This window comes from Anser cygnoides, chromosome 20 (assembly GCF_040182565.1).
Source record: "Anser cygnoides isolate HZ-2024a breed goose chromosome 20, Taihu_goose_T2T_genome, whole genome shotgun sequence".
In the NCBI taxonomy this organism is placed as follows: domain Eukaryota; kingdom Metazoa; phylum Chordata; class Aves; order Anseriformes; family Anatidae; genus Anser; species Anser cygnoides.
Window position 1 is genome coordinate 2,772,267 of NC_089892.1, and position 24,541 is coordinate 2,796,807.

The following is a 24,541-nucleotide window of genomic DNA, read 5'->3' on the forward strand; positions in this document are numbered from 1 at the left end:
CCAGAGGATACAAACTGCTGTCTCAAGGCAGAAATCTGTCTAATGGGGACTGGGAGGTAATTTCGCTGGGGACACTTCTCTTTGGGATCATAGGAGTTGCCACACTCACCTTTTCCAAGTCCTGTCTAGTTTAGAAGTTTTTTTTCCCTCTTTTTAGAAGGTTTTGTCAATGTCAAAGATAAAGAGATTGGTTCTCCTCTGGGACGGCAGTGCTGCACGTCTTATCTCACTCGTGTTTTGCTGTCGTGAAAGTCATTCAGAGCCACTGGAACAGAGCAGTAAAGCCAGAGCTTGTGGTGTCGGGCCTGTAACAAAAAGAAGGTGTAGAAATGGGGGAACGAATCCTGCTTTTGCCTGGTTACCCTTTCACCCACTTGGCACACGACTCTTCGGATTATGGGAATCCTCTGTAACCATGTGTGTGTAGGAGCAAGGCCAAGGGCTGCTGGTGGAAGGGAGAAGGAGCCGAAGGTAGGACCCCACCGGTGCCGCAAGCCGGGGCTTCTCCAGCAAGGAGGGCTTCTGTTCCGAAGTGATCCCGGTGTTTGCTGATTAAAGGCAGCTGAGAAAGCACATCTGCTGAATTGATAAATATTGTTTTGTACCGCAAGCTGTGGCATCCCTTTGATCTTTGCTGCCCTGACTACAGCAGTTTTTGATCTCTTGTATTCTCTTTTCTTGGGCAGCGTTGACAACTGGGTTGGGGCATGAATAAAAAAAAAAGCCCATAAATAAAATTAAACAGTATCTCAGAGCAGCACCATTAGGAACTTATTGTAGCCTAATTTAGATAGTCTGAATACTTTCCAGAAAATCATCACCATCACAAGCCACAGTCCTATTTACAGTAGCAAGAATTAATGGATATCACTTTGATTAAGTGCATTTTCTGAGACTAATTATCAGCAAAGAATCATTTTGATGGGTGAGGAAGCTTGGAAGAGCTGCTTGTGCAGAAGAATTCAGCAACATCTCTATAAAATTTTTAACGTCTCTCTTTCAAATCAAAGATTTTTCATGTGTTGCATAACCAGGAAAAGAGAAGGTTTTAGCAACTAGTGCAAATTCTTTTAAATTTCTGCTTCCAAGTTAGATAGATTTTGAAAGCTTCTCCCTCTGTTAAGAGGTGGCAGGTTAGATTATGCAAGGCAAAAGCAAGCAGTAGTGCTGAAATATCAGATTTGTAGAATCTTATCCTTGTAGTTTCATGCTAACATGCCCAAAGTGACATCCTCATCGGATGCATCATTACATTAATGAAAATGAGCCCAGTTTGGTGACTTTCTGTCAGGTTCCTTGAATATATCTGCAGCTGAATCCCCACTTCATTGCCATTTGATTTAATGGGTAATTCCTCTCATTTTATTTGGAAGATGTGGATAGTAATTGAAAAATCTCCATTTGTGTCCAGAAGCTAAGGACATTTATTTCTGTGATGGTGAGGTAATGGTCAATATTTTAGGTTTTGGCCTGCAGTGTCAGTTCAGGCTGTACTGGCTGTACTAAGTGGTAAAGGTTTGTGCTTGGATTTAGGAGATCCAGCTCTGCTGCCCCCCTCTGCCACAAAACTCCTCTGGCTGAGGCTCTCCATTTGCCAGAAGTTTGACCACTTGCTTGAGAAAGAAATATTTATCGCCTGGTACCCAGGTACATCAATAAGTCACTGTTAAGACCCTATTTTCACCAACCCTGTGTGCAGAATCTCACAAGGGGTGACTCAGTCTCACTTGTGATGCCCGAGCCCTGCTCCAAATTGAGCAATAAATAACTCGGGAGAAGGTGCTGGGATCCAAACCCGAAATGTGCAAGTGCCTGTGTGACCACTCGAATTGAATTGCATCTTCTCTGCTTTTGCCACCTGGCAAAGCAAAATCAAAACTTGTATTAATGGGATTAAGCTGTTTTCCTGAGCCAATGCTTTGTCAGAAAGCCTTGGCCTGGTGCTACTCAGGAAGGTACAGACTCGTGGAAGCTCAGGCAGCCCGTGGCCATAACACTTCTCCCCGAGCCAGCCCCTGGTGCCTTGCTAGAAAAGGCCGGGTGGGTGGTGAAGCTGCTCCCAGAGAAAATGCCAATGTGCCATCACGCCTGCAGCCCTGCTGTGCCAGCCGGGGCTGCGGACGAGACCCAGTTCAGTCCCCAGGTGCCGCCTGAGCTGTCGGGGGGCTGGACGCACTGCACGCCTCGTGGGGCTGCTGCCAGCTCCCAGCCAGCGGGCAGGGGCACCCTGGGCCACCAGCCGCCCGGGGGGCGGTGCATTTGGCCCCCGGCTGGGAGAGCTGACAGCGGTGCCCACAAACACATCCCAGGGCAGGGCGTTAGCGGGCTTAAATCTGCCGCCGGTCCCATTCGGCACCTTGGCCCTGGGCAGCGGGTCCTCTGCAGCAGGGGGCTGCTAGGGGGGAGCTGCAGCAGCTCCTCGCCCTTCACACAGGCAACGCCAAAGAGCATTGCCGTGGGGTCCTCAGCCCAGCTCCTGGTGGGATGCGTGGGAGGGCAGAGCATGTTGGGAGCCTGGGGCGGCTTTATCAAACAGATATGGCTTTTCCTCTGTTTGTAGATGGTTTTTTTTAATGATATACGGCCTTCTTAATTGCGGCTTGCTTTTTCAGTTGTTCTGAAAGGCTGTAGTGATGATTGCTAATGGGGTGTCTTAGCCGATGTGCTGCTCAGGGTTTTTTTGAATTGAGGTTTCCTTGCACCTATTGATGTACCGCTGAGTATTCATCTTAAGGCAAGAACCCCTGGACATCAGCAGGAATATTAGTAAAGTTATGAAAGTAATAGAGTAAGAGAAGAAACGCACTTCTCTTACAATTATATCTATTATTTTATAAACAAAATGTCATTACTCTTTTCAGGGATATTGCTTTTACTGTCAGCAACGGGCCCTTGCTGGCAATAAAAGCGAGTGCACATAGCAGCCTCGTGGAATGAGCGGAGGTGTCCCAGGAGTGATGCAGTACGTACAGCTGTGCCATGATGAAAGGGAAGCACAACATTGATTTTCAGTTATTTAGCACAACTTAACACTAAGGGCTCCAATTTCCAACCCTCCCTGGTGTATTTTCTCCGGCTTATTTACTTTCAGCTTGGTTTCCATTCAATTTGTTGGGAGTGCGGGGAGCAGAGCTCCCCGGGGGCGGCTGGGCTGGGCGGCGTGGCGTGGTGCAGGCAGTGTCACCCCAGCTGAGGATCCGTCCCCCAGCTCCCGCTGCGTGCTGGAGCAGAGGGGAAGAGCAGGGACCTGGGCACGCAGTCAGGGGAGCATCAGGCTCCCTGCGGGACAAAGAACCACGCTGACAAAAGGAGGATTTTTGCTCCCTTTGAGTTGTTAGGGCAGAATTGCCTTCCTGCTTGCTGCTTCCTGGAGCTCCTGGGCTCTGCCTGGCAGCCACTCGAACATGCTGGTAAAGAGCAGAAATCACACACAAGCCAGTGAGAGAAGCTTGGCTGTGTGTAAGATCTCGGCACAGATCTACATGGGACCTGGCTCCCTTTTGCACCAGGGAGGCATCAAGAATATGAGTCTGTGCCCATGGACCTGACAAAGCAATGATGATATTTGTCATCGCGGCAAACCCCTGTGCCTGCAGGAATTAATGGGAGGGCTGCCGCCGGCTTTGGGGAGGTTGGGAGGTCAGACCGAGACCGTGGTTGTCACATCTGCTGCAATGACAGCACGAGAAACAGCTTGGCAGCCGTAGCTGTAATTGCAGAGAACGCATTGCATTTTTTCTGCTGTGTTTTCCCACCACTTTAAGTCACAGTTGCATCTTTGTTCCCGAGGGAAATAATTCACTGCCATTCTGAAGGTGGTGCTCGTTCCTTTCCCTCTGCACCGCCTGCTTGGGGAGACGGGTGCTGGAGCCGCGGCCTCCTGCAGCCAGCCCGGCCCCTCTCGCAGACCTCGGCACGGTCACGGTAAAACGGATCAGAAGCAGATCCTAAATAAATTGGTCAGAAAATCCCCGTGTAAGGCGCAGCATCTCGGAGACCTCATTTTGTGCAGCAAACGGGTTTAGAGAGAAATAAGGGACCGCAATTTGAACTCTCTCTTTCTGAGACGTTCCACTCAGGGTTAATTTTATAATCTACTATTTTCAGCTCTGCTTATCAACAGGGAAGTGAACACATTGCCTGCTGAAACCCTGCAGCTAGTGCAGATTTCCTTGCCATGCTGCATTTGCCTCTGCTCCGTCGGCACCAGCTTGGATCTGTAGCAAAAACTATGGGTATTAATTTGCAAAGAAAATGCTTCACGTTCCTCTTTCCTGGCAGCTCAGGTAATGGGTTGTGCAGGCACCGTGCAAATTCTCCGAGCTACCTGTTGGGCTGTGCTGGCCGCAGTTGGCACAGGAGGGCTTTGCAGGGCCGGGCACTTCGAGGCTGAGCAGCACCAGCCCAGGAGCCACTGGAACCGGAGGTTTCTTCTGGCATCGTTTTGTTACTGGCTGGATTACATCGGTAGGAGACAGCTTGTCTTACATTCCTTCTTACCTGTCAGAGGGTTTGGAGCTAAGGATATACTGGTGCCTCTCACTTTGTATAAAACATGGTGTTGAGTTTTGTGTGCTGTCATTACCTTCTTTCCTTTCTTTTTGGGAGCATTTAGCCGCTGTTACAGCGAGCACAGCTGCCTGTGCTACCGCAGGGGGCTGATCAAAGCCCAGCCAGCAGGAGAACACCGCTCCTACGGGGCTGACAGTCCCCAGGGAGGCAGCACCTCGGTGTCCCCGTCCCAGCACCTTACTTCGTGTCCTCACATCTCCCCTGTACAGCTGGGGGAGGAGGCTCCCCGGGCCGCAGGTCCCCTGGGTGAACATTTCAGCATCACCCCTTCAATGTTTCTAGATGATAAATACTTGATAATGAAGGAGCTGGTGGTGACAGAGTTGAAATACTGGGCTTAAGTGTTGGGGGGGCAGATAGGTTGTGAACCTGAGTGCTTGACTAGAGGATTAAAGTAAAAAAAAAAAAGGCATGATCTCCAGATCTCTGACTCATAAAACCTCTCCTTCAAGCAGGAAGCCTGTGATGTTGGATCAAGCAATGCTCTGCACCAGTTATGTTAGCTTTCAAGCATCCTGAAGCGTTATTTTCCGTTCTAAAGATTACCTCAGACCATTCATTGCGGATGACAGATGTGCCCTGCAAGGGCCATCTGCAACTCTCTGGAAGAACCGCAGGAGCTCCGAGTCACTTTGCCCCCCTTGGGCTTGCCGTGGGGCCTCTGGTGCATGGTCCATGCTTGTGTCCTGCAGGAAGGCAGACCACACCGATGGCTCCCCTTCCATCAGCTTTCTCTGGGGCCCCCCGGGGCCGTGGGGTTTCACTGCCAAACAGGACACGGAGGTGGTGTTTTATGGATGGAAGCTTCGGGATCGTGCCACCTTCCAAAACAGTTGCTAGGTGTTTAGTCCCGAAATGCTCAAAGCCCACTAGTTTGGGAACCGAAGTCTCTGCAGTCAGATCGGTTTTTCTGCACCCAGGTGCCCAGGAAAAACCCAGTGGAAACCTGCCTGGACTTTTTCCCCTTGAACAGGCTCCCTCTTGAGACAGAGCGCTGCTCGCTCTCGCCCTCTCCCTGAGCAGATGCCGTCGCTGCTTTTCCCTGCCTGCTTTTTTTGTGGCCGTTGTGTGGGTGTGCAAGTGTGCGCCCGTGGTGTGCATTTGTGCGCCTGTGGTGTGCAAGAGCCATGGCTTGGGGAGCTCAGGCACGGCCGCAGGGAGGAGAGGTTGTGCAGGAGGCTGGGCTCACGGCGCGTGGGGTCAGCGGGAGAGCGTAGATACCGAAGAAGTGATTTGCTTCAAGGGTGAAAGACTTAAGTGCGGTGAGAGAAGGGGAGCACGCAGCCGGTTGCTCACTCAGTGAGGCAGAAAAGGGAGCAAGCTGCTTTGGGTGGCAGGGGGGCTCCCCTGGGGAGCCCCCAGGGGGCTCGTGGGGCACGTGTGTGCCGGGCCCTAGGTCGTGTCTGCTCGTGTCAGCGCTTTCTTTGTCACAAATGACTTTTGCTGCTGTTCTTTCATAACACCGTGGCAGAGCCCTCTTGAGGACAGCACAAACACGACTCCTGTCGGACCGAGCTCCCCGGGCCCCTGGTAAAACTGTGATTTTATTATTCCCTCCGGAACGTGTCACTGTCATCTGTCTTCTAGCGTCTGGCTGCGGCTTCGCACACAGCTGGCAGCGGTGGGTTGAACTCGCTGTCTGTGGCGTGCAGGGGGAGCCTGGTGCTGTTGTCGTCCTGGCTGTGGTTGCTGAAGCTCTTGGAGTGAAGTGTGGAAGTTGAGCTTGTGCTCCCCCTTCCTCCTGCGCCTCCTGCTTTTCTTCGCACGTTGGGTATTTGTTTCTAGTTCTCAGACGGCTGCGATGGGAACCCCGGGGCCCTCCCTCTAACGCTGATAACTGATGCTGCCTGTTACAATAGTAGGAGTTAAAAAAAAAGTCATTTTTAGGTTGGGTTAAACCCTCCCGTCTTCTGCGACTGAAGATCCTGGGAATTCAAAGAAAGACTGACGCCGCTGGGAATTCAGTCATGTTGGGTTTTGTTAAGGAGATGCTGTTTGGGTGGGGATTTCACCTGCGTGCGTGCCGCGATGCTCTGCTGGCACTGCTGCCACGTGTGACTGTCACCCGCGGCGCCACGCGTCGAAGGCCCCGGCTTTGCGGTGCCCTTGGGCAGGGATCCGCGGGGGCGCGCAGGGAGTGACTGCGCTCCAGCGGCTGTGCTTAGATCAGTGACTGCTCCTCCTGCAACCCACGCAGGCTCGAGCAGGAGCAGGATTATTGCTTGGCGAACGTAGCAGCTACCTTCAGGCAGGGAGTGATTGCTGTCTGGGCTGCGAGTTTCCCTTCTGGGCCGCGGGTAGGGCGGTCGCAGAGCTGTTCCGTGTGTCTCGCGGCTGTCCCTGGGCTCTGGTGGTGGCTGCTAGCAAAGTCATTGCTTTCGTCGGTCCTTGCTGCACTCAGTTCCTGACCTTGGGTTGATGCAGGGGGTTAATTCGGGAGCAGGGCTTCCCGATGCTGTGCTGCTGCTATGGCCCTGCTGGCCCCCTGCGAGCCATGGCCACGGGCTCGGTGCCCCAGCAGACCAGGCATTGCTTGCCAAGCACAAGGCGCAGCTCCCCGGTGGCAGGAGCTGCCGAGGAGAACGTTTCCTCTGTCGAGGAGAGGAGCGTTTCTGGGGAGCAGGTGGTGAAGATGCTCAGCAAATGTCAGCTTGAGACCTTGCCATTCTGTGGGCAGGAGTGACATCGCTGAGAAATGTGCTATCCTGTCATAAAGCAGGAAAAAAAAATAAAAAAATCAAACAGCTCAATGTTTACGAGGAAGGGAGGCCTTTGCCAAAAGCGGCTGTTTTTCCGCCCCTGGGACTGGTGGAGCGAGCGCTTCACGTGGGAGCCCCTCGCCGGCAGGCGGGCAGGTGGCAGCGGCACGGCCAGGACGCGGCACATCGGTGGCCATGCCAGGCACCGGCCCCTTGCCATGGGGCCAGCTCCTCTCCTTGTTTTTCCTTGCTCCCAGCTTCACCCAGCTCCATCCCTGGTGCAGGAGGCAGCTGAGGCTCGGGCGGTGCTGCCGCTGGTGGCTGACACCAACGTGAGCTCTGTGGCTCCCCGTGGGGCAGCCGGCGGCTCGCGCCTTCAAGGAAGGATCTCAGATCTCTGGATGTTAGGACGTCAGCGTCGGGCCAGACCGTGCTGCAGCACTTCTGAACGCCTTAATAAATCACCACGAGCTATTTAATTGGAAACTGTCCTTCTCGCTGCACGCAGCGTGCTGCTTGGTGTGTGTGCGACAAAGCTTAAACAGAGAGCTCTTCTGCAGACAGATGCTAAATACATTTTTTCAAAGCTAAAATGCTTTCTACACTGTCTAAACTTTTCCTTTCAGACAGGCTCCGGGTGTGACTGAGGGACTGGGGCTGGGGAGAGCTGCACAGCCCTAAAGAAACTCATCCACCCAGTGTCCACGTGTCAAAGTGTGAAGTGTGTAATTACCTCAGGGCTAATAGCTCCGTACGGGAGTATTGCTTGAAAAATTTCTAATTTAATAAAATGGGTAGTAATTGGTTATTAGAAGAGAGCTTAATTGAAATAATTGCAATGCATGCTAGTGTACTAATTTAGCTTGGTATTTATAATGCACAGTCACATTGTTTGTTCAGGGCTAGAGGAAAGGGTATTAGGAGGTGCTCATATTTCTCAGCAAGAAGTTACAGCTGGTCCCTGGAAAGACATTTATTCGGTGAAGCTATTTAGTCACTGTTCCCAAGCTTGGATTTTGAAGACGGGCTCGCTTCATTACAGTTTGATGCAATTACGCCCACGCTGTTGAGAGTGGAGGCCTTCTCTGACACTTCAGTTCCCACTTCGGATGACTTTGGATTGGTCTTTCTAGTCATCCGGAGCAGCGCTGCCTCTCTGGCGCGGTGACATACACTTCCTGACACGCTCACGCACACATACGTGCATGAATGTGCTCGCCCACCAGCCGGCATGCAAGCAGGAAAGGGGACGTTTGTCTTTGCTGTGCACCTTCTCATCCCCTCTTGCCTCAAGTTCGTCACTGCCTACATACGTGTCTTCAGTTCCAGTTCGCCAAATTGGCACCGCAAGGTTTCCCCATGCAGAGGAAGAATTCAGAGAATCCCTCTGGGGCTGATCCCTCGTGCCACCGTCGCCGAGCCGTCGTACAGGTGTGGCTGTGAGCTGGAAAGCTCTGCTGCAGGAGCTGATGACCTGCTGGGTCACTGAGAGTGCTGCGTGGCAGAGGGACGGCGGCACGAGGAGCCGTGAGGTCTCATGAGCCTCGTTCACCGCTGGCATCCAACAATTGCTCCTCTTCGTCTTTCTCCAAAGTGCTTTTAGCGCTCAATATTGTCACTTTGCTTGGACTTCCCACAGCATCTGCACTTAGAACGGCCCAGTGCTGATGGAGAGGTTTATTGCCAGCAGCCATTGGGCTAAAATTGAGAGGAAAAACAATTTCTGGCCTGCTCTTGTTATGGTCTCTAATGGGAGATATTTCTTTCTTACTAGGAACTTTGCTTGTAAATGCGTTTTAATGCCGGATGCAATGCTTTGTGGCTAAGAAACGTTCAGAGCTGCCTTCCAGGGTCAAAAGTGGTGCTACAAAGATTTCTGCTCACGGACGTGCGCAGAGCACATTGCGCATGTACGAAGGACAGATGCTTCCCAATGGTGTGAGATAAAAACAGGCAGAAAAACAAAAAGCTGTGAAAAAGAGCAAAGCCCAGCTATCAAATCCTTGAGAAAACTGAACCCAATGGCTCCCTCTTGGGTGCCCAGGGCCATTCTGGTGGCTCGTGGCAGGGACGGCAGGCGTGGAGCCGGGGTGCAGGCTGCAGCAGCAGGACGGTGCCAAAGGACACACGCTGCCCATGCTGCGGCTGCGGAGCTGGTGCTCAGTTCAGGGTCAAGGCAGGAATCTGTCCTGGCATTTGCACCGTGCCCCAGGGGGTCGGTTAGGTGCATCCAGGGAGATCCTTTGCACAGAGAAGCTGTTCTGCCTCTGTGCTCTACAGGGAAGCGTCGTCTTCTCCTGCGATGCGCGTTGTTTTTTCCAGAGCTGGGGATGCGCTGTGCCGCAGGCAGGCATTCCAGCTTAGGATTTCAGGCACAAATTTTATTCAGCGTGTGACTTCGCTGAAGCAAGTGGCACCATGCCACGCATGGATTTGCCCTGCCGAATGCTGCTACTCCCATCCCCACGGGCTGCTTTGCCGCCTGGTTCTGTGCGCGGCTCAGATCGGAGGGACCGTCCTCCAGAGCCAGCGGAGCGGAACACGGCCCCGCCGGGCTTTTGGGGAGGGAGGAGGCAAAGGAGGGCCCTTATCGTCTCTGCTGCAGGGGAATCTTTAGAATGAGGATAGAATGAGATGAAACGCACGTTTGGATGAGTCCCATGCCCTTTTCCAGCACCGTGGGTGCTTTTTGGTGTGCCCATGTTCGCTTCGAATGATTTAAGAGAGCACAGCGGGTGCTGCTGCTGGTCGGGTGCGTTAGTGAGCGTGGGAGGGCGCAGAAATCGGCTTTGGGACCTGGTGGCTGCTTTTCTTGAGCAACTTTTAGGAGTTTTAACTATTAAGACACCTTCTAAGGCCTTTTTCCTCTCTAAGCTGCTCTGTTTCCCACTGCCAGGTCTTAGGGAGAGAAGGGAGAACAACTGAAAGGGCTGGTTCAGATGTTAACAAACTCATGATATAATTTAATCTTGATCACATTAAACAAACTTAATGACCAGAGAGTTTCTCACTTGCTTTAATGGACTCATTTCCAGATGATGAGACTGCAAGATCAGAGACGTATGTTGTAGATGTCTGTTTATTAAACAGTCTTTCTTCCTAAAAGCTTCTGCCTGCCGAGAACGAGTGTAAGTGGAGGGACGCTGAGAAATAACAGTTTGCAGCTAAATCTTTGTGGAGGCACTGTTTAAAAAATGGGGGTCTGTTGCTTTTTATTTACGCGTGTCCTTATACGAGATATGAGAATAGGCCAAGAATTTTATCTTTTTACGTGTGCTTTTTACTCTAAATGTATGCAGCGAAGATGAGGTGTCCGCGAGGCAGCACCTGCTGTCAGACCAGCCCCTGGCAGGGACGTCCCCGTGCCCATCCCTGTCCCCGTGCAGGACTTGGTTATGGGGTTGAGCAGAAGCCGCCAGCAGACGAGCAGCAGCGTGGAGCCTCCTGGCTGGCTGCTGCCCGCGGCTGTCGCTCAGCTCGCGCTCCTCGGCAGAAGGCAGCGCTCGGCTCCTCGGGGAGAACTTCAGGGGTTGTGCAGGGGGGGCTCCAGGGGCCTCTCATGTCAGCTGCATGGTTCCTCATGCAGCGCTCCACCTGTTTTACTCGCTTTTTGCCAGAACATGCCAAATGCAGCGATAGCCAAAGACTGTCTCCATCCCATCAGTGCTGTGTGTAAGGCTTTAGGAACTCTGTTCGTGCTGGTGGTTCTCATGGCCGAACAGCACACAGGGAATATTTCTTCTCCTTTCCATGTCCTGGTGCTGATCCCTGCTCTTGGCCGTGGGTGTGAATAGAGAGAGCCTGCTTGTGCCCCCTGATGGTACCTGGGCACAGCACGAGCCTTGTCATTGCACGTCGCCTGGACGTTGAGTGATGCCTGGCTCATGGCAGAGCTCAGCTACAGCACGCTATTTGCTGGTAAGCAGAACTTCCTCACTGAATTTAAAATAAGAAATGTACTTGGAGGTCACTGGTCTGGTACAAACCCTGTTCCTGTCCTTCCCACACAGCCCGACGAGGCTGTCAGAAACTCCACGGAGTTCATGCCTCATTTCTGCAGCGCATCGTGAATCTGTTTTTGTAGGGACTTGCAGTTTTCTCCATCTTATATAATGTATTAGAAAAATGAATGGTGACAGATACTGGAAATGTATGGCAAATGGTACGTCAAATGATCCAGCGGCCCTGGGGACAGAGGAAGTTTTTATTACCGTGAGACACAGTTGGCAGAGCTGATGGAGAGCCCTAAGGCCTAAATTTCTCCTTTGAAGATTCATCTTTAAAAAAAAAAAAAAAAAAAAAAACTTTAAGGAAAGCTTCTAGATGCCAAAATTCCCCACATTTTAAGCAGAACCTTGGAGCCATTTTCTCAGTAAATACTGTTTTACGGTTTAAAGGTCATTTCATTAGAATTTTAATAGGTTAATTACAAAGTTTCTGGGGAAAAAAACTCATGCAGAAAAGGCTCAGAGTCCTTTAAAATTGCAAATTGGGAGCCACTTTGTCATTTTGAAAGTCTCTGTGGTGCGTGTTAGCAGCTCCGTGTCCTGCAAGCCCACCCCATGCCACGCACCCACCCCGGCCACAGGGACGTCTGCGTCCCTGCTGCACCGAGCCGCACCGAGCAGTGTTTGCGAGGCATTCCCTGGCTCATGGGGAAAAGGCACCACACAAATGCTCGGGGTAACAAACACCAACAGTGCAAAGTTCGTTACGGCCGGCAGGCAGCGGGTTGCTGCTAATGGCAGGCAGTGCAGGGGGAGCGGGTCCGCAGCTGTCGTGCCGCCCGTGCCACGCGGGGATCGCTCGCCACGAGCACCGCCGTGCAGCCCCGATGGTATCGGATTCGTCACTGCTCCCATTAAACCCTGAGAGGTTGGTTGGTAGCAGCCTTGTTACGTGCTCGCCTGGAAATGGGACTCAGCCGTGCCGGGTTGCTCTGCGCTAGCCGGAGAGTTTTCGTGCTTTGCTTGCAGATATATATTTAGTTTTTACCCCAGGGCTTTTAATTTCCTCACTGACTCCAGCAGCTGTGACAGGTATACAGATACGTGCCCTTCTTCCCCTGGCCGTTTTAACCTGGCATCAGCTTTGTCAAGAAAATTGGGAAGTCAGGCTCTGGGGCCTCGTTGCTCTGCTCCTGAGCATGTAAAATGCACCAAGAAATAGGAACCCAGTGCCGGAGGCGTCACGGCTTGGTAGGGATATTTATTCAGCATCTCTTCATGTCTGCTCTATTTCTTCTTCCGAAAGGCTCCGCCGAGCAGTCCCGAGTTAACATGCTGGTTTTGCAGCTTTCATGCTCGTCGCTGACGAGCCACACTTAGGGAGGTAAAAATGGGTTTGTAAAGGCTGCGATGACAGTTTTGGGATTCGGCACACGCGGCGCTCACGTCCCCGCTGTTACGTAAGCCCTGGCTCCGCGGGCACCACAGTCAGAGGGACGAGGGACCTGGGACCAGGGACCCGCAGCCCCTGGCACGGAGCCGCGGAGCCCGGCTGCATGGTGCTGGGCCCTGCCGGAGCCCTGGGCGTTCAGGGGAGATGCTCTCCCCCGTTGTACACGTGAACATTTGGGGATTGTTAGCGTTGGAAATGTTAACGTGGAGAAGTGGGGAAGAGAAGTGAAATCAAAGGCTCTTCTGCAATCAGACACACCGTCCCCCTCTGGGCTTGCAGCTTGCCTGCCAGCTCTGCGCGCGTTTTCTTGCTGTACGTAGTTTTCCCATCCATATCCAGCAGCCAGGCTCTTCAAAGGCTTCCTTCTATTTCCAGCCCTCTTGCTGCTGCTAAATATGCTCCCCTCCGTTTCTGAAGCGTTCCTCCCCGAAACCGCAGCGCTCCAGTTTATCACAGAAGTCTCCCAGCTCCGCTGAGCAGACCCCGCCAGGCCGAGAGCCCCTGCTGGAAGCTGCTCCCGGGGCTCTGCAATCGCCTTGGCTGGTTGCACTGCCGGGACTAAATGGGGGGAGCGAGTGAAGAAAAAAGCAGCCTGCACGGTCACGCTAATCTCCTGTGCGCCTTCGAGCGTCCGGTGTCTGCTGCGGTACCGAAGGCTCGGGCAGCTGCCAGGGGATGTGGTGGACAGTGGCACGCTGCTGCTCTGGGCTCTCTGGCCGGGCTCTTTTGGGTGCCCCCCCTTACCCGTCCCGTCCCGGTGGGGGCTGATCCCTGGGCACAGCGCGGGTAAGGGGCTTACAGCTTACCCTGGCACTGCCCAAGGTGCAGGTGCCCCAGCAGAGGCTGCTGAAGGCAACGGGGTCTTGTCGCACGGCTGGCGCTTTTGGCAGTATCCGCCGAGCTGAACTGCCCTCCCGGCAGCTGCTGCGACGACCGAAATCCCTGCGGTTTTATGAACTTCTCCTGAAATGCTTTTAATGACAGTTTAATAATAACACTTAGCGCTCTGAACAGAGCTTCTCAGGCTGGGTACTTAAACGCTTTGCTGGGAAGGGTAAGGACCATTATCCCCCATACTCACAGAGGGGGGAATAGCTGGATTTTATTTGTGGGAATAATTATAACAAGTGGAAGTAATCAACTTTTCATATGAATGGCGTTGCTTTTAAAAAGACAAATGTCAGGAAAGAGTCCCGGATACAAAAGGAGAGCTCGCAGTGGTATAGATCCATCCAGCTGCTTCTCAGGGAACTTCTCAGGGTCCTGTTGTGCACAGGAATTAACCCTGCCAAGGCAGTGCGTGGAGGGACCAGAAGCTGGTGGGAATGGCCGCGAGACTGGGCACACCCCGTTCACTTGCTTGTGCTTTAGGGGTTGGTGTGTGGGCACTGCAGAGAGAGCTGCTTTGCCCTGATCCCCCCGTGAGCATCACTCCCCTGCACCTTGCCTCTCCGGTCGCTCCAAGCCTGGTTTGGGACTCCCAGCTCCTGGCACTGAAAATCCTCGTGTGGGGAGCAGTGACATTGAAATGATTGCTGGCTTCTTAGCTGGAGGGCTCAAAGAGGCCAAAAACTCTGAGCAAGCTCCTGGGAAGGGGTTTTCATCCCCCTTCTCTGTCCTGCCACGTGTTCCCCCTTGCACCCCAACTCTGGTCAGAGTTCAGGCTTGCAGGGGCCTAGCTTGCTGCTCTGTGCTTGTGCTGAACCCAGGAGAGCCGAGGCTTGTTTTGGCTGGGACCTCTCAGTGTGACAGTAATGCAAATGGAGAATAATAACGCCTCTGTGCACAGCGAACGCGGGGGGGAGAGTCATTGAAATGCTTCCTCCTGCTGCGTGCAGCCCATTGCTGGATCTCTTTATGAGGCTGCCAAGACACGGGGTCATTGCAAAGAAAGCCAAAGTCCTGGGAAACCCCCCCAGTGCCTCTGGCAATCTGCTGCCCCGGGAAGAGAGGGAAGGTTGGGAGCTGCCGTGTGCCAGGTGCGGGGCTTCACACGTGCTTAGCTGCAAACCACGTCCCAGGTGCGTTGAATTGCCAGGCGCCGTGGTGGCCTCGCCCTTGGCATCCCTGGGTGCTGGCTTGGAGCCTCCAGCCAGCCCCTGCCTTTCCCCCAGCCCCTGCAGCACGTTTGGGTTATTTCTCTCCTGAACCCCGGTGCTCGTGGCGCGCTCCTTGCCCAGAAGGACCTGCTGGCTCCCCGCAGCAGCTGGGCGCTGGGCTCCCGCTCCCGTGCTGTGCCGGGTGGGCTTCCTCCCCTCACTGATGGAAGGGACATGGAGAGAGGTTTTCAGATCGATCAGGATCAATATAGGCAGTATTTTCTAAGCCTGATTATCAATAGACAAGCACGTCCTCGCCGTTCAGGGAAGATTCCCAGGCATCTCGTGTATATTCTAATCTCTCTGCAATTCTGAAGTAATCAATGTATTGGTATTGTATTTTCGACTGTAAAAGGAACTGAGGCTCTTTGGCTTCAGCCCTACCGTTAACCGCAACTCCATCTGCTGTTGGATGGACAAAAATACGGGCAGGAGGATCTGGCTTGTTTGGAAAAGAATTGCTTGGGTCAGTGTTGCACATGGTGAGCAGCTCGGGTGCTCCCGGGGAGCCTCTGGGCTCGCTGCCTGCACCGCGGCGCTGGGAGGATGAGAAGCGCTGGCACCCCCCGGAGATGGAAGGGATGCGTCCCACGCAGAGAAAGAAAAGGGAGCATCAACACATTTTTTTCTTTTTGACAAATTTGTTGTTTTAACTGTAACAAATGTCAGAGGAAAAAGATATTCTAGTGAGGAAGCCAAACCTCAGTCTTCTGCAATTTTAATTTCCCTTTGGAAAAGAGAAAAAAAAATGGTAAATAGAAAAAAAAAAATCTTTAAATCTCCTGAAAAATACTGACATTTGCAGCCAGCTCAGTTGAAGAGAGGTGCCTCTGCCGGTGTTTAGCAGCTCTTCTTCATGCCTCTCCACGCCAGGCTGGCTGCAGGAGCCTTGCGGAGCCACTGGCTTTGCAGGGCTGTGCACTAGCCTTGAGGCACCGGCAGGTTTTGAAATGCTGTTTGCAAAATGCATTGTGGAAATGTAGGGCATTCCCCGGTGACTAACGGGCGGATCCGGCCTGGGTTGTCTTCTTGAAAAACACTTCAGCAAATGGCTTGGCCGGGGAAATTCGTAATGGTTGTCAAGTATTAGGGGTGCTCTGAAGTTTACTAAAGTGCTAATGTCATGCTGTTAAACTTGTAGGGCCCTTGAAATTTTGGTAGCGCTGCATCTGCTGAAGAGTTTGCGGTGGTTAAAATTGCGTGGGACCTTGCTTTTCCTCGGAGTCGTGGCACGAAGCGGTGACGGCTGCCCTGCGAGGGCAGGATGCGGCCCGCTGCGGAGCTGGGCAGCCTGGGCCAGCAGGGGTGGTCCTGGAGCAGCTCCCAGCGCTCCCCAGAACTTGGGGGTTTGCCAGTGATCCGGTAACGAGCCTTAATTAGTCTTCATTTCCCTGTAGCCCTGCTGGCAGCAGCAGGGCTATGGGTGCTGGCGTCTCTCTGGTGCGGTGCTGCTGCAGCCGTGAGCACAGAGGTTTTCTGGCAAAATGCGCACCCTACACGACCGAGTTACCTTTTGTGGTTGTCTGAAGTCTTCCTACATGGAGTGTATGCCTTTCAGGGTGACTTCTCCAGGTTCTTAAAGGTATTAAACCGTCTTTTCTTGCAGAAGCCTGTCATGCTAACACTTTTAGGTCTTGTCTGAGTATAATGGGTTTACTTGCCAGAAGAATTTGAAAAAAAACCCACCTTCCCATTTCATCAGCTACTTACAATAAGCTAGATCGTGCTTTATTATTAATATGTTGAACCGGTGCGTAAAAGGAGTTTTGGCAGTTGGGACTGAAAGCTACCTGGATAAAAGGGAAATATCTAATGAGACAGTTGCTGTGGATTCAATTAAGACTAAGGAAAAATCTGCTGCTTTTTTAAAATCATATCTTAAGAAATATTATTATGACTGCAACTGCTGCTAAGCAATTGCGAGCCATTTCCCTAGACCCTGGCACAGCAGTGGTCTCTGCATAATGCAGGCCCCGGAATGAGAGCTCAGCAGTTTGTAATGGGTTCTCAAACTAAAATTAAACCCTGGCTTCCTGGCTTGCAGCCGGATGTTTGGCACTCGTTTAGCAGGGCAAATATTTCTGGGCCGGAGGAATTCTGGTTCGGCCCGTGAAGTTACCGGGGCTGTGTTTCGGTGGCTTTCCTTCTCCGCGGTCCCGTGCTTGGGGGTGTCCTTTGCCTTCTCGTACCGTGTGCTTTGGGCCGCATCTTACAGCCATTGCTCTTTCTAGGAACATGCAACTTCCCAGCAAGAACGGGCATTCTGGACACCGCTCATTATATATTGAGTGCTGCCTTTTGGCTGTTGCGTTGTCTGAATTCTGGGTAAGCCTCTAACAGCCATAAACTGGCATCAGCAGCACAGGGGACCTGCAATTAGTCTTAACCGTCTTTTGCTGAGTAACAGACCTTCGCTTTCCGAGCTGCAGCACTCAGTGCGAGCCCTTCCCCTCTTACAGACAGCATCGTGCTCCACCAGCGACCTGGCAGCCAAGTGCTTCTTTGATTTCTTTTTTCCCCTCGCCAGCAGCTTGGCTTCCTGTGCTGCAGCCTGAAGAACAGCGCACAGCCCTGACCGGCTCTGAGGGACCTGGCAGCCTCCGGGAGGTTTTTTCGGCTTCGGACGGCCTCTTTCCTGCCTCGGAAGGGAAGCGGCGGGTCAGAACAGCAGCCCTGCGTCCTGTTTCTTGTGACCCTGCGTTGGATCGCTCCTCTCTCTCCTGGTTTTCGTGCCTTGGCTTGTGTTAAGTGCTTAATGGAAGAGGTGTCTTCAGGTAGAGGCTCCCACAGGCAGGAGCTGAGTTTCTCAAGGGGCTCGGCTGCGTGCTTTTTGTCACCTCCTATACAACAAAAGTGTGACAGGAGGGCTTCAATTTTCTGCTAAAATTCCCCAAGCCTTTCCCTAATAATACCTCTGTATCCCCAGTGCTGCTGCTTGATGGCATCAGTGCCGGGGTTAGAAATTCAGCCTAAGCCACTTTTCCCATCAAACCTCGATGCTGAACGTGATATTCCTCTGGAGCTGGGGGCACCACGCGGAGCAGAACCTACAGGTAGTTACCTATAGGACAGGAGTTGTCCTGCTGCCCCAGCCCCTGGCCCTTCTTGGCCAGGAGGGCACAAAGCAGAGCGATGCGGTGGGTCCGGGGCAGGGGCTGGGGGGGGCTGAAGCAAGCCCCGAGGCGGGCAGGAGCGGCTCGGTGAGGAACCGGGCGCATTGATCTGATGAATCATTTTGAGGCAAAAGGAGAAATTAAATGTGCGCTGAAAGCTGGCACATTAGTAAATGGGTTGCGGTTTTTTATCCATTTTACATTTCAAAATGCTGAAATAAAATACGTCTTACGGAGAAGTCCCATTAAGAAATTACTCGCCGAGTAGGCGAACGTGGGTTTTGTTAACAGGAGGCAGGGACTTGGTTTCTCTTCCCCACCAGCCTGGGACTGCCTCTGTGTCCTGGGATGAGTCCCCTCGAGGCACCGACAGCGGGGAGGAGAGCTGCCAGCAGAGCCTGGGCTCGACGGGCCCCTGGCACGGCAGAGAAAGGAGATGGCCGGCCAGTTTTGGGGTGCTCTGTGGGGTGGTTTGGGGGCTCTCCATGGGGCGGTGTTGGGGCACCTCTGTCCGTGGTGCTGTGGCGCCATCCCCATGAGCTCTGGCACCGCCGAGGCCGGCTGGAAGATGCTTTTTGTGGAGAGCACCCGTCAAGCGTGAGATGAGTAGGAGCAGCGATGGGCTGGTGGCACCCCCAGAAAGAGGACGAGATGCGTGACCCCCTCTTTCCAGCCCCGCACGGGGGGACGGATGGATTTCTCTCTCGGCAGGGGCTCCCCTGGCCATGAAGATTTCCCTGCTCTGTTTGATGTCTGGAGAAACGGATGCCAAGCGAGTCCAAGGAGCAGCAGCTTGGGCTCTCGCCTGGGGAGGGAAAGCCACGCTGAGCTGGCACAGCACCTTTCTGGGCGCTGCCTGAGCACCTCCGGGTGGGCGCGCTGGGTGCCCGCTGCCCGCTCAGAGGGACGCAGCGGGGGGTTCCCCCCGCTCAGCTCGCCGCGGGTACGTTTAGGAGGAACCTTGCTCTGCTGCTTTGTGTCTGCGAGCCAAGCACGCTGCGTCCGTTCCCTGGCATCCAGTCCACACACGCTGCTCTTTACACAGAGGGGTAAGATAAAATAGCTTCCTCCCCCTCGTATCGCTACTGAAAAACAGGGATGGGGGGAAAAAATAATCCCTCATCCCCTGCCCAGCTTGTGGTGATAAGAGTAATGCAATCATCTGGTTTTTAAAGGCGGCTGCCAAGGCAATTGCGTTATTTGCTGAACAAAGCCATTTCAGAGCTTTCCGCATTGTGAATGTTTCCCCGGTCGTTTTGCACCGACTTGGTTGCAGCAGCAAGGCCAGAGAGTTTGCCTTGACTCCCCTCACTACCAAAATAAATGCACAGGGCAGGATTGTTCCACTGGGCTGCTGCGAGTGGGGAGAGGGAAGGAGGAAGGAGATGGTACGTGCCGACGGCTCTGAACTGAATGCGGTGAGGATTGCTATGTACGGGAGAGTTCAGGGGGGAAAGAGGAGGGAGTCTCGGAGCAGCCGAGGCTCGCAGGATGGCGAGAGCCAAGCTGAAGAATTCCCCTTCCGAGAGCAACTCGCACGTGAAAACCGTCCCACCGGCAACGGCCGAGGATGTCCACGGGGTGAGCCCCTTGTTACCGGCTCGGAGGATGGGATCCCTGGGGAGCGATGTCGGACAAAGGTATTGCAGGACTGCAGTGGTGCGTGGGTTTTGGGGTGGGGGAGGCAGCACGGTTTGTCTTTCGAATAAGGGGGAAAGGATTAGTGCCACTGGGGGCCGGAGGGGTGGCAGATGAAATCCTTCTGCGAGCGATGTTAAAGAGCCACAGCAGCTCGAAAGTTGTATTATGAAATAGGTAGCTGGAGCAGAAGAAAGCCAGTTCCTTTACATTTTTTATAAGTGTTCCATGTTTTTTTTAATATGCCATAAGCGTGTGTGAATGGCAGCCCTACGACTGTAGGGCTGCTACATGACACTGTTAACTTGTATTGCACCTTATCTGTGCGGTACAAGACTGAAGCTTATTTACACTGCCTACACCACAGCACGCACTGTGCAGAAGCACCATGTTTGCAGTTGGGAGAAAAGATGCTTGATCCCCCTTCTGAGGAATAATTTATTTACAACTGGGGAAAAAAAAAAAAAAAAAGCTGCCATAGGAAATGCTGCAGCCTCTTTCTGCAAGCACACAACTGATATGTACAGGCAGAAACGTGCTATTTTTTAGGAGGATAAAAACGATTTACATTGCACAGTGTTTCAGAAGAAGCTGGGTCCCCTCATTATAACGAGGATGCATATGTCAGTAATTCAGTTCTCGTTCTGTTTATTCTTTTTTTTTCTTTTTTTTCTTTTTATTTTTTTATCCATCTCTTCAACATTTCAGCCCATCCGTGCTCTCTTCCCTCTCAGCAAAAATTGCCTCACCTGTGGTTGTGTGCTGTGTGTCTCCCAGGATGTGATTTGGTGCTGTTTCTAGCTCTGGTTTCCAGTGCAAATTAGCACAGCAGGAAGGCCCCTGCTCACAGCAAATTTTACTTGCTTGGCGTTAGACTGGAAGGAATTAACTGCCTCGGCTGCAGCATCCTCCCGTAGCCCCGTGGTGGGCTGGCAGAGGTAGCAACAAGCAAGGATTAGGAGATGCAGCCCCTTGGGAGGGGGCACAGGCAGGGCTGGCAGCACCACTGACCCCCCCCCGGCGCCGCGCTGGGCCCGGTGCCTGCTTTGGGCACCGGGCCCGGGAGGCAGAGTCCCGCTGTGCCCACATTGCTCGGAGTGCAGGTCTCTGCCCGGGCGCGATGTGCCAGCTCTCCAGATGGCACCGGCGCTGATTTTTGGGTGGGCTTGCTGCCTTCTGACTTCGTGAGGCTGGGGCTGGCGCGTCCGAAAGCTGCAAACGTGCGGGAGGCTGCAGCTGGGCGTCGTGCGGGTACACGGGAACCACGTCCCTGATTTTGGGGGTGTCATCGCGCTTCGACAGGCGACCTCAGTCTGTGCTCCCCGGGGTGCCTTCTCTGGTTTTATGCCTTCCTTCTGACCAGCAGGGCAGGCTGGCCCACCCGGGCACCGTGCGCTTCCCGGCGCCCCTGCATGCGCTGCGATGTGCCCCTCAGCACGGCGCCAGGCCTCTCAAACCCAGACGTGCCGGGGCTGGGACAAGGCTCGCTCCTGCAGCTGGGGGACTCGAACGAAATCATCCCAACCCCTGCTAATCAGCTACGGTTAAACACAGGGGGGTTCCTGCCCAGGACCGTGGGGCCACAGCTCCATCCCCAGGGCTGGCCCCTCCGCGCCCCTTGGCAGGGAGCGTGGCACGAGGGGGACGCTGCAAGGCAGCGCTGGATCCAGGGGCACGGGGACAACAGCTCCCAAAGTCACAGAGCTGCAGCTTGCAGTGGACCAGTTGCCAGAAGGCCGAGTGTGCGGAGCACAACAGGGCACCTCAGGGCTTCATAAAGACCCAGCGTTGACCCCAGGTCCCTGGGTTTCCCTGGAAGTCACGGGTTTTGCTGCAGTCCTGTTGTAAGGAACCGGTTGTGTCATGGACACTGCTGGCGAGAGGTGGAGAAGTTGATGGCAACACTTCTGTGCTCCTCTGGCAGCCAGCTGAGCCCGAATTCCTTGACTGCTGAGCTCTCCTGCGCTGCTCCTTGGTAATTGAGTTGGCTGTTATGAGCGAGATTTGTGCACTTGTATTGCACTGCGTATGCAGGCAACAAAGGAAGGAAGATTGCTTCTGAAATTATGAATACGTCTGAGACGCTTCGTCTCCTCCAAAGCCAGACAGAAGCAGCGTTACTGAGTTAGCAGTAATGATTGTTGCTGGGAGTTTGGGGTGAAATTGCAAGGTGGCGGTGGAAGAAGATGTGAGTTACAGGATGTTCCCGGGGATGCAAAGCAGCTCTCCAGACGGCTGAAGCCAGGGAATTTTGTTCTCACCTACTTTATTTGCCTCTTGCTCTGTCTCTCAGTCACTGCAGCGCCTCAAAGCTTTCAGGGGTTCTCGGTCACAACGAGAGAAAAGGATTTGGGAAGGGATCTGGGAGCAGAGCACTCCGCAGCCCCAACATTGTGCACCGTGAGGCCACCAAAGGGCGCACGGGGCTGGCCCGGGGGGACCGGTGTGAGCGGGCTGGGGCCAGCTGGGCAGCTCTGGGAGAGACGGCTTCATTCCCAAATGAGGGGGGACTGGTGCTGGGGGGGACTCAGGGAGGGAGAGGCATAAAGGTGGGACAAAATCACAGGGAAGCCAAATTCTCCGCTGTGCTCTCCGTAGAGCGCTGCGGTGTTGCAGGCTGAGGGCTCTGTCTTTGGGAGGCAGCTGCTGGCAGCCGTGAGGATATGTAAATCTCCGTGCTCGGATCTCGTTCTGTGTGCTGTTGATCTCTCTGTATCACCGGACATGCGGACTGTTTTTTTTTTTTTTTTTTAATATTTTTACAAGATATTTGTGTCCTGTTTATGCAGCTCTGCTGGGAAGTAGGGGAAATTCTGGCCACTATGCATCCCGGGGCAAACTCATATTCTTAAGGGACTGTAAACATACCCGTAACGGCTCCGGGTTTGAAGATCTGCCCAAAAAGCCGGGAGGGCCAGGGCCCAGCAGCAGTCCTCCTGCCCCGGATGGCGCAGAGGTCGGGCACGGAGCTCCGCAGAGCTTTGGCGTGGCCCAGGGCGAGCTCCCCAGGTGCTCTGGGCACTGCACAAGCACGCTGCACGAGTCCTGAACTCAGGCTGCAGGACCACAAGGTGCTGTTGTTTGAAACCGAATGAAGCTGCTAAGGTTTGGGGGAGAAAATGAGAATTGTGGACTAGTTCAGGTTGGAAGGGGCGGTGGGAGGCCTGCGCTCCAACCCGCTGCTCAAGGGACGAAGGCCGAGGTTGGATCAGGTTGCTCAGGACCGATCCGGCCAAGTTTTGGAAACCTCCCAGGACGGAGCTTTCTCAGCCTCTCTGCCTGCCTATCGCGGTGCTTAATTACTCTGAGGGTGAATATTTTTTCTTCGTATCTAGTCAAAATTTCCCTTGCTGCATCTTCTGACTGCTCCCTCCCGTCCTTTCACCACGCGGAGAGGAGTCTGGCTGCCTCTCGCCCCGCAGCCTCCCGTCGGGTAGCTGAAGGCAGCAATTAGCTCCTTCCCTCACCTCTCCTCTGCAGGCTCCGCGGTCCCACCGCCCCCAGCCTCTCCTCGTCTGGCGGTTGCGGTATTTTTGGCACCAAGAAGTGGGGCTTCGCCTTCAGCCATGTTACAGGGAACTGAGCAGCAACCCGGTGAGAAATAGCAGCACGCTGGTGGGAGAGTTTAACCCAAGGCTTCTTGGATGCCGAGCGCTTCAGAGAGCGAGAAAACCTCCCAGACGTGTTTGAAAATGTAATTCCTAAGCAATCGATGCGTGTTCTCCCAGGGGGCCGCCAGGCGTTGACAAACAGCTCTTGCTGGGTGTGTGTTTGTCGCCTGATGCCCAGACACGAGCAGAGCTGCGCAAGGGCCCGGTCGGGCCGCTGGGACCATGAAAACCTCTCCGTTTAACAGCCGGGTTGCTCGGTGATGGTCTCCATGGCAGGTCTCGGGAACAAGCGCCGGGTGCAAGTTCCACCTGCAGCTGAATGTGTTGCCAGGCTGAACCCCCACCCCCCCACCCCGGGGGAGGGCAAGAAGCCAAAAGTGATATTTTTCCAAATTTCTTTTGGTTTTGCTTCAATAAAAGCCGCGTGTTGCTTGTGCACCAGCCTCGGGTGAGGCGATTCTGGGGAAAAAAGGGCTCTCTGCAGAGGGGACAGAGGGCCCTTCCCAGGGCTTGCCCACCTCTGTGGTCCCTCCTTGGCTCGTCTGCTGATGCTATTTGGCTGTGGCCCCCAGCAGGGAGCTCTTGGAGGGGCTGTGCTGGAGGGTCTGTGTGTCTCTGTGTCTGCCTGTGTCCAGCTGTTTGAGCGCTGCCTTTGCCATGGCAAAAATCTGCCCCCGGCAGCCCCAGCTCTCCGCTACCAGGGGCTGAGCCCCACTTCTCAGAACCTTCTACCAGAAACGGAGCAGTGCTGGGGCGGGAGGCACCCAGACCGTGTGCTTAGTGGAGTGTTTTTGCATCTGTGCCGGGCACGGCTCCTGCCCTGCTCCTCTGGGGGCCGGGACCGGCGGTGCCAGGCGGTGCGGGCGGCGCTGAGCTGTGCCCCCGCAGCGCTGGGCGTGCAGAAAGCCGTAGTGCTGCGGGCTGTGCTGCTGCGAGCCGTCACGGAGGCGACCTGAAAAAGAGCCTGGCTGGCTCCCTAGGGTTTTGCCTGGGAATCTGGAAGGGCTTTGCCCTAAAGGGGAGCGGTGGGGATGTCCCACAGAGCTGGGCACGGGGCATCTCCACAGCCTGCCCCAGCACAGCGAGCACACCGGGGGTGTTCTCCACCTGGGATCTGCCTCGTGCTCAGCATCCCGGGGATCCCGCAGCACCTCTTTGTGCTCGGGTTCTTCTCCTGTGCACCGCTGGGATGCTCTGCTGAGGGTTGTGCATGGCAGAGCAGGGCAAGGGGCTGGGATGTGCCCAGCGTAGGGACTGGGGGGGCTTGGCACACCTCTCCACCTTGGAGACTGTTGTCGGGAGGAGCTGGTGTGTGCATTTTGCTCGGGCATCTCCTTCCTCCACAGGGCAGGTGATTGCTCTGCCATCCCAGCGGTGTGGCACTGAACGGGCCCCAGCGGAGTCCCGTT

At 54.0% G+C, this 24,541-nt stretch overlaps 1 protein-coding gene across 11 annotated transcripts in view; it reads left to right on the forward strand.

Moving 5' to 3' along the window:
* KCNT1 (potassium sodium-activated channel subfamily T member 1) overlaps positions 1–24,541 on the forward strand; it is a 72,264-nt gene that overhangs the window by 16,449 nt on the left and 31,274 nt on the right. Inside the window, exon 1 of one of the 11 annotated variants that reach the window (XM_048051617.2) lies at positions 18,995–19,523. The exons of 7 other annotated variants lie outside the window; for them this stretch is intronic. In XM_048051617.2, coding sequence (XP_047907574.1) covers positions 19,375–19,523 — 149 coding nt within the window. In that variant the 5' untranslated portion in view covers positions 18,995–19,374. Of the gene's footprint in view, positions 1–18,994; positions 19,524–24,541 lie in introns of those variants that run through there. 3 more of the 11 variants (XM_048051616.2, XM_048051632.2, XM_048051638.2) reach the window with 3 other exon arrangements.